Source organism: Ovis canadensis, chromosome 24, assembly GCF_042477335.2.
Source record: "Ovis canadensis isolate MfBH-ARS-UI-01 breed Bighorn chromosome 24, ARS-UI_OviCan_v2, whole genome shotgun sequence".
Lineage (NCBI taxonomy): Eukaryota > Metazoa > Chordata > Mammalia > Artiodactyla > Bovidae > Ovis > Ovis canadensis.
Genome location: NC_091268.1, coordinates 19,372,934 through 19,386,270, shown reverse-complemented (window position 1 = coordinate 19,386,270; position 13,337 = coordinate 19,372,934). Strand labels below are relative to the sequence as shown.

The window sequence follows — 13,337 nt, the reverse complement described above, 5'->3', positions numbered from 1 at the left end:
ATGTCAGCTTATTCTAAATAATAAAATAGCCAAACTGTGTTCTACAAAACGTTAGAAGTTTCATCCTTCCAGTCAATCCATACTTGAGAGCAAAGTCAATTTACACTTAGAGTTAAACAAACTACCATTGCTAAAAACTGAGAATTATGTCTAATGCCAATCAGAAATGCAATAAATAAATATTAGAGGATTTGCAAGTTAAAGCAACCATAGAAATTCTATTATCAGAAAGGAAAATGTGTTACCTGTAGAGGTTACAAATAAGATACTAGAACCCAAAAGAGAAAGCATTTCTGAAACTATTTCCATAAGTTAATCAAGAGAGAAGGTGGGTTTCCTGCCCCTAAAAGGAGATGTGATTCATGCATTCATTCAGCATGCACTTAATCAGCAGTCAGCACTTAAGTCTGAACCAGGCCTGTCCTAGGTCCCAGGAAAAATGCACTCAACAAGAACAGCCACACTTTCTAGAGGAGGGAATTAGATAGTTTTCAAAGCAAGCAAATTAAGGTAATTTCAGGTTGGGGAAAGTGCTTTAGAGAAAATAAAACTGGATCCCAAAATAGGAAATGAATGCTGGAAGGCAGAAAGGACAATATTTCACCTACAGCTATGGACAGCAGAGTTTCTGGAACTGTGCAAAGCGCTTAGTGTTAGGACTTCTTTCTTGGGTCAAGCTTCCTAAAAGCAGAGCCTGAGGCAGGGACGTAGTGCACGTAACATATGGAGAGAGAGCTCTCAGGAGACGGGAGTAAGGAAAACTGACGTGGCAGGAGAAAGAGCTAAGTGAGATGTGCCTTCTGCTGGACACCAGCTTCAGCCTGATCCCCCAGGAAGCACAGGAACATGAATTGCACCCCCATGTTATCCCACCCTGAAGCAGGCTTTATGTCCTGCTGCCGGTCACTGGCCGTGGGCTCCTGAGGATAAAGGAGCAGTATAGGCTACCAACTCAGGTGAGGCAGGTCCGGCCACTTGGCAACGGGATTTTTCCAGAACACGGAGGAACAGCGAGACATTAGCAGCTACCCTCACAGAAATTGATATGGGCGCACAGGCCCAATAAGGGGATCTGGATGGGGCCCCAACGGCATTCCCTACAACCTCCAAATAGCTTACCTGCCTCTCTCTCTCTCTCAAACGGTGCATGGTAAGTTTGGCATTACGCTTGGTTATACTTTTCTGCCCAGTTGTACGCCACATAGCCATGACCCAGGTGCTAATACCCCACAGTTCTTCCCATAATTTATTCCCTATACCAAATTGACACCATTACAACAGCACCCTCTCTTGGCTCTCAGTTCAGTTCAGTTCAGTCACTCAGTCGTGTCCGACTCTTTGCAACCCCATGAATCGCAGCACGCCAGGCCTCCCTGTCCATCACAATCTCCCAGAGTTCACTCAGACTCACATCCATCGAGTCAGTGATGCCATCCAGCCATCTCATCCTCTGTCGTCCCCTTTTCCTCCTGCCCTCAGCCCTCCCAGCATCAGAGTCTTTTCTAATGAGTCAACTCTTCGCATGAGGTGGCCAAAGTACTGGAGCTTCAGCCTCAGCATCATTCCTTCCAAAGAAATCCCAGGGCTGATCTCCTTCAGAATGGACTGGTTGGATCTCCTTGCAGTCCAAGGGACTCTCAAGAGTCTTCTCCAACACCACAGTTCAAAAGCATCAATTCTTCAGTGCTCAGCTTTCTTCACAGTTCAACTCTCACATCCATACATGACCACTGGAAAAACCATAGCCTTCACTAAATGGACCTTTGTTGGCAAAGTAATGTCTCTGCTTTTCAATATGCTATCTAGGCTGGTCATAACTTTTCTTCCAAACTTTTTAGTAGAGCTCTTGGCTCTACTAAAGCCATTGAACTGTAGAGAGTCTTTCAGAATATCCATATCTTGGGTGATACAAGAAGAGTCACAGAACAGCCCTCAAGTTAACAGCCAAGAAGGAAAGTAGTTGCTCCCCAAATAAGCAGGTCAGTCATTTATGGAACCAGAAATGTATCAAGTGCCTAGTATGTGCCCAGTCCTGGTTGAGGAGCTGCTTTACAACATATTTAGTGAGATGGGTCCATCTTATTGTTAACTAGTTGGTAAGTGTACATAAAATTATTTTATTTTCCTAACAATTTTACCAGGCTTTATCCAAAAAAATGTTTTTAAAACCTTTCTGCTGAGGAGCATTATCACTTAATATTTTCATGACTTTGAAATTACTCGTGTTGCTAACACCGCCTCATTTTCGGTCTGAAGACTCAGTTCCACTCATGGTAAAACCTTGATCTCAGATATGAGTCAAAGCTCTGATCCCCAGCACACTCCCTACCCCACCACAGACTCTCTGGTGGCCCCAGCTGCCTGGGAAAGAAGGAGCGTGACCCATGGTCCACTCTTTCGAGCCCCCACCCAACCCCTCTTTCCCCGGTTTACCCACTGGAGACAAGGAGAGGGAAGAGACAAGCAGCTCTTCCCATGACGGCTTTGAAGGAGGCTTTGAAGGAGGCCAGGGCTCTTCTTCTGTTGGCTCTAATCTACTGCCCTGCCTGGTTTCCCACAGCGTGACAGACAGGGTGAAGGTGGCTGGGCCACTGACAACAGTTTCAAGGTCAAGCAGCAACCCCAGGCCCTGGTCAGGCCTTGCAAGATTCAGCCACATGTCATGGATGACCCACCACCTTCCTCGGACGTTAGGAATCCCACGCTCCCTGTTGCAGCCATTCCTGCCATGACCAGAGGCTCCAACCTCAGCTTCCTTCTGCAGGCTCCAACCCTGGGGTCTACAGGCACATTTCAGTTCCACCTTCAGCGCCCTCAGGAGACAGAAACTGGAGGAAATGATCATTGCCCCTCTTTACCTGACCGTGCGGTTGGGCCCAATGCTCTTTGTTCCTCACCAGGAAAGATAAAAGCTGAGCTCACTGAACGCTTACCCATGTGCTCCATGTGCATTTAGTCCCCGCAACCACCCCACGAGGTGGCATTAACATCCCCACTTTACAGATGAGAAGACAGAGGTGGAGAGCATTTGGGTAACACACATCCAAATAAAAGAGAAAAGATAAACCCAGGCAATCCAGCAATAAGCACACCTTTAACTGCTCTGTTGTCTGCCGCTGGGTCCAGCACCAAGCAGACATCTGCACAGGGAATAAGATGACAGCCTCCGCTTTTGCAAACACCCCAAAGTCTATAAACATTAGAGATGGGAACGGCTAGGCAGATTCTTTCATCTCTAACAGCCCCAGAGGGAGTCCCCAGGTCTCATCTCATTGGCTCTGGCTGGGACACGGGCCCAAGGCTCAACCAACTGCTGTGGCCAGGGGACACAGTGTCCCCTGACTGGCCAGCCCAGAGCCACACCCCACCTCTGGAGCCTAATGTGGAACCAACATCCCCTAAACCAGACATGGAGCAAGAGCAGGGAGGAGAGCCTCCAGGGGATGTCAGATGCTCCAAACCTGCAGACGGAGTGGGCGCTGGGCAGGCAAACATATTAACTGTCCACTGGACACACTGGGGAAGGCTTGTGGTGGCTTGTTAGGTCTAGAGACAATGAAAAGAGCGCCTGCCAAGTGCCCACAATGCCCAACACTCTATCTTAAAGCTACCTGGATTAATCCTCCAGAAAGTCCCATCAGCTTCTTGGCATTTTACAGGTAGAAACACTGAAACACTACGAGATTAAAGAACTCACTCACCATCGCCAGTTTAGAAAGTGCCATTTCTCCCCCAATCTAAGGAACTTTTTTATTTTTCATTTTGCCATCCCAAATTGGAACACATCTTCCAGTCACTGAAGTGTCAGCGGTTTCACTGGCAGCATTTTTCTTTGCAGAAGTGCATAAAATAAGGGCACGTCTCCCAATTATCAGTGTTTTAGATTCCAGGAGATCCTGGTAATGCCAGGAATGAAGCCCAGTCCCATCTGCCTCCAAAGCCCACATGTTTTCTATGCATGTTTCTGGACTGGGGCAGGGCTGCCGACATGTTGGGCTTTGCACATGATGAGAAAGACAGAAGAAACGGCTCTAACAGGCTTTTATTCTTGCACTTGCAGGGGAGGAAAACAGCGTCATTCCACTATCCTGGGGGAGGCGCCAAGTACCAAGGGGAGGCTGTCCAGCGGTCCCTGGTGGAGTCGTACACCCACCCCAATGGCAACGAGACAGAGTGGAGACAGAACATTGACATCGTCATGAACTGGTTCACCAAGGAAGACTTTGACTTCGTGACCCTGTACTATGGAGAGCCGGATAACGTGGGACACCTCTACGGACCCGACACAGAGAAGAGGAGGGCGATGATTCAGCAAATCGACAGAACCATCGGGTACCTGTTGGAAGCCATTGGGAGGCACAGCTTGACTGAGCACCTCAATGTCATCATCACGTCAGACCACGGCATGACCACCATGAAAAAGAAACCCAACATCACCGAGATCCTCCTGAGCAACTACATCAGCTTCAAGGACTTGGTCCAGTTTGACATTGTGGACTATGGTGGCTTTGGGATGCTCCTGCCCAAACCGGGGCAAGAGGAAGCCGTTTACCAAGCGCTGAAGAACGCTCATCCTCACCTCAATGTCTACAAGAAGGAGGAATTTCCAGAACGCTTCCATTTTGCCAAACATGAGCGGGTCCTGCCGATCGTGATGTACGCCGACTCTGGTTATAGCATCAGCGGGGTGAGTGGATTCTAAACCAGAGTCCATCTTGGTTGTGGAAGGCAGCCAGTAGGGAAGGACTGTTCTGAAAAAAATTAAAATATAAGGGCATGCATGATGAGTTAGTAGTAACCCACTAACCCAGCTCCCCACATCCCACCCTACCCACCCTGCTCCATGTTACCATTATGCAACAATAATGACATATATCTCTGACCAAGGTTGTGTCCAGGGCTGTGTTAAAAATTTAACATGAGTTATTTCATATTTGGGCTTCCCTGGTTGCTCAATGATCTACCTCAATGCAGGAATTATAGGAGATGTGGGTTTGATCCCTGGGTCAGGAAGATCCCCTGGAGGAGGAAATGGCAACCTACTTCAGTATTCTTGCCTGGAGAATCCCATGGACAGAGGAGCCTGGCAGGCTATAGTCCATAGGATCATAAAGAGTCAGAAACAACTGAGCGACTGAGCACACACACACACATTTTATTTTTGTTTTCCTAACAACCCTAAAGGTTGATTCTCTTATCTTCCCTTTGTAATGAGGAAGAAACCAAAGCTGGAGAGGAGTGATTTGGTATTAGAAATGTAAGGCTGATGTACAAACCCAAGCCTATGTGTTGGATCAACAAGAGATTAACACCCCTCCCTCCCCCCAAAAAACACCTTCTAGTTCCTATTTGCATATAGTCAAAAGAAAAAAGGCAACCCTAATCACATAAAAATTTATACACAGATGCCCATGGCAGCTTTATTCATAATAAACAAAAGGTGGAAACAACCAAAATGCCCATCAACTGATGAATGGATAAACAAAACAGGGTCTAGCCATACAGTGGAATACTATGTAGCCATCAAAAGGAACTGAAGTACTGAAACACATTATCATTTGAATGAACCTTGAGAACATAAGGCTCAGTGAAAGAAGTCAGATAGGAGAGACCACATATTGTATGATTCCATTTAAATGAAATGTCCAGAATACACAAATCTATAGATATGGAGCATAGATTGGTGGTTGTCTAGGACCAGAGGAAGTTGTAGGGAGATTGGGGAGTAACTGCTGAAGGGTATAGGCTTTCTTTTTGGGGTGATGGAAGTGTTCTAAAATTGATTGTGATGATAGTTTCACAACTCTGTGAATACACTAGATACCATTGAATCGTATACTTTAAATGGATACATTGCATTGTATATGAATTATATCTCAACACAGCTGTTATGAAAAAAGAAGAAGTCTAAAGAAGAAAATACCAAAATCAATGCTAATTGTGAGACATACATGAGGTCTTTTTTTTTAAACTACCAACCAGTAATTCATGACAGAACAAAGTTTAAGTGATGTTTCAATATCACATGACAGAAGACTGTCTCAGGTACAACCTGAAGAATCCTTGTCTAAGGCTATGAACAGAAGCCAAACATCATAATTACATTTGCAATCTGTATACTCTTAGGTTGCTGAAAGTCCAGAGTATAACAGGTCTGGGAAAGCTCATAAGGTTATTGTTTAATATTGGTGGAAACATTTACAGTAAAATGCAAAACTTAACTGGTATTTTGCAAGCCCCCACATGGCCGGGGGCAAAGGCCCTGCCAAGAAGTTTCCATAGCACTGACCTCTTTGTAAACCTGGTTAATGATGTCACAGTTTGAGAGGGATGATAAGACATTTAATTGGACAGTCATATTCCCAGCATGACCAACCAGATAGTTTAAGGGATGGGATGCAGTGATCAATTTAATCTTCTGGCAAACTGTCTGTTAGACCGAAAATCTTTTGTGTCTCAATGCTCTAATTGAGTCCACTGCTCATATTCCCACCCACCTGCCTGCCTTGATGTGCAGAGCAGAGTGGGTGTGACTCTTCTCTCTTAGGATTATGGAGCTTGCAAAGAACATGAGAGCATTACTGGGATCACTTAACTGTTCTTAACAGGCTGCCCCATGGCATCAAGTTCTTCCCAGGTGGCACAGTGGTAAAGAATCCGCCTGCCAATGCAGGAGACACAAGACATGGATTTGATCCCTGGGTGGGGAAGATCCCCTGGAGTAGGAAATGGCAACCCTGCTCCAGTATTCTTGCCTGGGAAATCCCATGGACAGAGGAGCCTGGAAGGCTACAGTCCATGGGGTTGCAGAGCTGGACATAACTGAGTGACTGAGCACAAGAGCACAGCATGGCCTCAAATGCCTTTGGACTGGTTTCTTTAGCCAGGTGAGGGAGCCTGAGCTGGGCAGACAGGCACCAAGACTATGAGACCAACTTTTCAATACACAGAAATCACATGTCTGACATGCCAGAGTATCTGTTGGTCCCAAGAAAATAAGAAAATATAAAGAGTGCTGTGGTGTGACTGATGTTACCTTGTCACTTGAAAAGGGGTCAGACAAAAGTCTGTCTAGTACTCATTAAACAATTACCTACAGTCCTGATACCCTCCTCTTTAATCCTTCTCTCCCCGCCCCCCACAAAAAAAATATACGCAATTTTGTGCCATAAGAAACAACATACCTGGGGACTTTACTGTTGGTTCAGTGGCTAAGACTCTGAGTTCCCGATGCAGGGGGCCCAAACTCAATCCTTGACCCCACAAGCCCCAACTAGGAGTGTGCCACAACTAAGACCTGGCGAAGCCAAATAAATAAATATTTTTGAAAAAGAAAATAAATGCTCCTAGCTCTAGACCCAGTCTGGGTTCAAATACCTACTCCAACATTGGCTACTACATGACTCAGGGTAGGTTATTCATCTGTAAAATGGCAGTGATGAGGATAGAGCCTTCACTTTATAAAACATTCAGAACAGTTCTTGGTGCACAGCGAGCCCTCTATGTTTGCGCCTATTAGGACCGTCAGTGTTACTATCTTATTACTGTTTCTAACATGTGTGCTTTTCTTTGAAAAAGAAAGTGTTAGTCACTCAGTAGTGTCTGACTCCTGGTGACCCCACACACCAGGCTCCTCTGTCCACAGAATTCTCCAGGCAAGAATACTGGAGTGGGTTGCCATTTCCCATTCCAGGGTATCTTCCTGACCCAGGGACTGAACCCAGGAATCGCAAATTGTGGGCAGCTTCTTTACCATCTGAGCCACCAGGGCAGTTGTAAGCTTTATTCTCTTCCTTAAAGATCTTCCATTCCTGCTCCTCTCTGCCACTGCAGAGAGCAGTGTCCTTCCTTGTCATTTAAACGCTCAAAGATTTCCTGGATCTAACAACTATGGAATTAACTAAGGGGCAATTTTCTTTCAGAGGACTGGAATCTTAAATGACTGTTTCGTTGTTATTATTTTTCAGCGAATTATACTATATTTCAACAAAGGAGATCATGGTTTTGATAATGTCTACATGGACATGAAGACTATATTCAGAGCTTTTGGGCCTGATTTCAAGAAGAATCACCTGGCTGAGCCTTTTGACAGCATCCACATCTACCCCCTCATGTGTAAGCTCCTGGGGGTTACCCCTGAGCTCCACAATGGCTCCCTGGCAGTCACCCAGGAAATGCTGGTAGACACTAACAACCAGCAAACAGGTGAGACACAAAAGCCACCACCAAGAGATTGGTAGTGTGGCCTGTTGTCCTGAGATAGAGAAGATTCAAAAAGGGGTTTTCTGAATGGGGGAAATATCAAGCAGAACAATCCTGTTTCCTGGCAGCTTCAGTGCCCCCAGCACAAGATTATCATCAGCAGCTGTGAACAGGTAGCAGATGAAGGAGGAAATCCCTCGCTGTGTTGGTGACATTTTATACAGTGCCTACGGGGCAAAAAGGAAGGCTCTCCATAAAGGAAACCAGGCAATAATCCTTCTGAGCCTCAGAAAGCATGTAGAGTCTGCCCCTCAGATGCCCCTTGTAGATTCTGAAAAGCGGCCTTCCTTCAGCAACTCTGTGCATGCTGGTACCCAGAGGAAGGCTGCTCACAGGAGAGGAACAAGCTTTAGTGCTCTTCTCATGGCTAGAAATGGGGGCAGGGGTTCCTGTAAATGAGGTTGAGAATCCTTAAGACTTCAAAAAACTAAATCGCAGTGATATAAAGGAAGAAAGGAAGCATCTCTGGGAATTCGGCTGTTTACAAACACTCACCAGCATTTCTTCTGTGGGGAGACTTAGTGCCCAGTGACTTATCAGATGCTTAGAGCAACTACGCTCAATTGAAATGGAATACAAGGAACAGCTCCCTGCACTCTTCCCTTCTGCCAAGCCACTACCCACATCTTCCCTAGTGGCTCAGACGGTAAAGAATCTGCCCGGTAAAGAATCTGCCCAATGCGGGAGACCTGGGTTTGGTTCCTGGGCTGGGAAGATCCCCTGGAGAAGGAAATAGTTTCCCGCTACAGTATTCTTGCCTGGAGAATACCATGGACAGAGAAGCCTTGCAGACTACAGTCCATGGGGGTCACAGAGTCGGGGACACAACTGAGCAACTTGAAACTAGACCCACAATCTTCATGTGAATTTACTATAAACAGGATGTTCTGCAGAAAACTAAATGAATGACAATTCTCTAAGTTATTGAGAATTTCTTTTTAAGTTTTAGAGTTTTGCTACACCTCTTTGGCCCCTACACCTGCCCTATATGTAATCCTGGGAGCCTGGGGTGAGGTGTGTTTGATCATCCGTTATTGATAAGCAGGACATCCCACCAACTGATTTTCAGCAAATTGGCTTTTAGCAAATCGGTCATTTGGCAAAGTGGTCGTTAGGCAAATGGGTCATTTGGCGAATAGGTCATTTAGTAAATCGGCTTTCAATGACTTGTCCTATGAGATTTCTCTACAGTGAGCACTTTCTTGGGTTAAATGTACATTTCATTTCCATAATTAATATTCACCAGTGCCTGGATAGGAAACTTCCCAGAGACCCAGGAGCAGCCTCTTAATCAGATCATTTAAAACTATCTGATTTTTTATTAACAGGAGCAGAGATGAAGAGGGCATCTGCTCTCCAAAACACAGCAATCGGTCTCACAGTTGTCACAGGAGTCCTTGTGGTTCTGTTTGTCGCTAGTGTGACATTCACAGTCTTTTGTCGGAAAAAGATGTGAGTAGTCTGAGAGTTTTCTGTGGTTGATCAGCGCACACTGTAATAACCCATTTCAACCACTTTCTGAGTGTGTCAGGGTCCAGCACTTTGAGGACCCAACAACCAGGGATATCTTTGTGAACTTGCAGTCTGGGCAGTGGTACAGGGACCAGGACTCAGAAGAGCCCCCAGCTTGGTTTGATCTCAAAAATCTTGATTTTTAACAAAGACTCCATTTTCATTTTGCACTGGGCGCCAAAAACTATGTTCCAGTTGCATTCGTTTCCCAGGACTGCCATAACAAAGCACCACATACTGGAATGCCTTACAACAATAGAAACTTGTCTTGTGGAACTGGAGGCTAGAAGTCCGAGATCAAGATATTCACTTGATCCCTCTGAAATGTGTAGGGGAGAAGTCTTCCTGGCTTCTACTAGCACCTGTTGGTTGCCAGCAATCCTTGGCATTCCTTGGCTTGTAGACACAATCTCTGCATCCACCATCACATGGCCAACTTCTCTCTGAATCTGTCTTCATATGGCATTCTCTCTTCTTAAAAGGACACCAATCATGGAATTCACAGCCACTTGTATTCCAGTATGATCTCCTAACTTAATTACACCTGCAGAGACCCTATTTCCAAATGAGGTCACATTCCTAAGTACCAAGGGTCATGACTTCCAACACATCCTTTCGGGGGAACACAGTTCAACCCATAGCACTGGTCCTGCCATCAACAAAAGCACTCGATGGCCCTGGTACACTGCTTTCTACATCTCCATAGTTACATCAGGAGACTGAGCCTCTCACATCCCATGTGACACTCAATCCTGACCATGCCTCTGCTTTCAAAGAGCTCCTGTCTCAACAGTGTGGAGGCCTCCTGAACACCATAAACAGCCTAAGGAAAGTCAGAACTTTACTTAACCTTAACTCCATTACAAAGCCCACATTTAATGTAATTTATATTTGAACTATAAAATTTTCCTATAAGTTGAAACATGACCTATAAATGTCTCTATACCCTGAAGCAACATTTTAGAAAGAAATCAATTGGTCCTTTTCTGCAGAAACCATTAGCCATAGAAGAGAGAAAGGAAAAACCTCAAGGTACTGATTGAATGGTCACTCCCACAGCTTAATTTCTAAAAGATAACCATTTCATATAGTTAAAATGTATTGGTTTTTCATCATCCACCATCACCATCATCATCATTATAAAAGAAAGTCTCAAATCCAGAAGTTGAATCTTTACTATAGTGTATGCATATATGCATGTCTTCTGCCACTGAAAGGACTGTTTAGATATACCCTAAAGCTTCTCTCCACATCAATACCACTGGAATTTTCACTTTCTATGTTCAATAGCAGACCTAATCTTCACTAACACCTCTACACACCACATCTGTGAGGTCCATAGGCCATTACAAATCCCTTCAGTGCCTTGATCCTTCCAAGCTCAGGTGTGAGATATATTACCTATGACCTTTGTCCCTCCCAAAAGCCCACAGACAAAGATACAGGTATCATCTGTGTGCAGGTCAGTGGTGTCGCCCACTCAGGGGCCTTCCACAATCTGCCTCCCATCTATGGTGTCAAGGAGGCTAGACAAGCCTAGATTTATTAATATCTTAGTATAACATCATGCAGCATCACTTACTCTGGTATTGACCCTGTATGACCTTTGGTTCCTCAGAGGAAAGATAATTAATAGCTATTATGTGTGTTAATAGAAAGCTTGGTATTCATGAGTTTGACCCATTCCCATTGGTTTCCACTCTCCACTGCAGGCAGAGAGCTGACCAAAACAGCACAAGTGAGCCAGTACGCATGACCGGGCTCTAACATCGTTCCTTCAGGACCAAGATCCAATCATCTTACATCAGATGTTTCTACCCCAGGATGCTGTGACTCAGGATTTATGCAATGTCTCAGACCCAGAAACCTTTAATTCCTTGTAAAGACACAGTGATAACCACAGTTCACACTCTTTACTTCAATCAACTGTTGATGGAATAAAAGACAATTTTTGTCAGATCCTGTGCTCACATGGTTCTTGTAGAACAGATATAAGAGAACAAACGCATTCAATTAGAATTTTCCTCTCTTGTTCTCATAGCTGAGCAGGGCTCAAGTGTTTCTCATCTGAAAGGGGTAATAAGACTCATCTGTCCCCATCAGCTGCATTGTGCAAGTATATTTAACAAATTAGCTCCCAAGATGCTTCCAAATAGAGTTACTTCAAGAAATTTATGAAGGTAAACTTATTAGATTCTGAACACAGTTCAAACTCCAGGGGCAGCACCAGTGCCTTTCACTGTCCTGCTTTTTACTCAAGACATAATAAGGTCAAATGGAAGTAACTTTTTTTCTTTTCTTCCCCATCCCCACCTGTGTACCATTCTGACTCTTCTTCCAGATTCCTTTCCCTGCAAAGTCAAAGTTCCCACTGTAAGCCCCCATAGTTCCATGTGCTCACTGGCACTGTATATATTGCCATTGTGCTTCTATATTTATTTGTGTGATAATTAGTTCAATACCTATTTCCCCCATGAAACCCGGAGCCCCTGGAGGGCAGGGAACCACTCCTGGTTCTTCTCACTGTTGCATCCTCAGTGCCTGATAGTACCAGGCACATGAGGTGAGGTATTAGTTGCTCAGTCATGTCCGACTCTTTGTGACACCATGGACTATAGCCTGCCAGGCTCTTCTGTTCATGGAATTCTCCAGGCAAGAATAATGGAGTGGGCTGCCATTCCCTTCTCCAGGGGATCTTCCCAACCCAGGAATCGAACCTGGGTCTCCTGCATGGTAGGCAGATTCTTTACTACTGAACCACCAGGGAAGCCCTACCAGGAACGTAGTTTATGCTTAAAAAGTATTTGGTGAATTAAAGACTCTGTGGGTTAGAGACAGATCCTAATTGGGGTCTCTGGGAGCAAGGGTTCCTATCTGTGTTGGGAGAAATCAGTGTAATCAGAGTAATCATGGTTAAACCCATCACACCTATAAGCCTGCCTCCACTGTTCAAGTTCACTTTATTTGATGCTACAAATGATTTTCACGTACCCCCAAGCCTAAACAATAAAATGTTCACCCAGGTTGTTTTCCAGGAAGTTGGAGTCAGCTGTGTCTAGCTCAAGCCAGTTAAGACTGATTAGGACCACCAACCCTCCAACTGGGCATGGGGGAGCTTGGTGATCTTTGACGTCAGAGGGTCAAAAACTCCACCTTCAGAACCTGCTATTTTTTGAACAATGGTCTCATGAAGAAGCCTATAGTTTAGTTGCCCTTGCATGAAACAACTATGACCTCACCTTTTACTTATTTCCAATCACCTCACTCCACGCCCACCTTGGTGCCAAACCACCCTGCTTCTTTGGTCCATAAACACCCCCACAGCCCCTCCCCTGCCCGTGCACAGGGAGGCAGATTTGAGGTTTGTTTCCTCCTATCGAGTTGCTGCCTCATGAATAAATCCCTTCTCTGCCTCAAATCTCAGCGTCTGGCAAATGAGTCTGGTTGGGTAATGAGGTGAGCCTCCTAGCTGCACCCAGGGCCTCCTCATCCCTCTCCCGCCTTCAGAAATATGGCCTGCCCACGGTTCCCACAGTAGAAGTTGTTTCAGGAATGCAGCCTTG

General features: G+C 45.2%; 1 protein-coding gene across 1 annotated transcript in view; it reads left to right on the top strand.

Annotated features, from left to right (window-relative positions):
* LOC138429743 (ectonucleotide pyrophosphatase/phosphodiesterase family member 7-like) overlaps positions 1-11,530 on the top strand; it is a 36,449-nt gene extending 24,919 nt beyond the window's left edge. The window contains exons 3-5 of the mRNA XM_069571468.1: positions 4,061-4,687; positions 7,968-8,205; positions 11,487-11,530. Of these exons, the coding sequence (XP_069427569.1) occupies positions 4,061-4,687; positions 7,968-8,205; positions 11,487-11,530 (909 nt within the window). The remainder of the gene's footprint in view (positions 1-4,060; positions 4,688-7,967; positions 8,206-11,486) is intronic.
* The last annotated feature ends 1,807 nt before the right edge of the window (positions 11,531-13,337 follow it).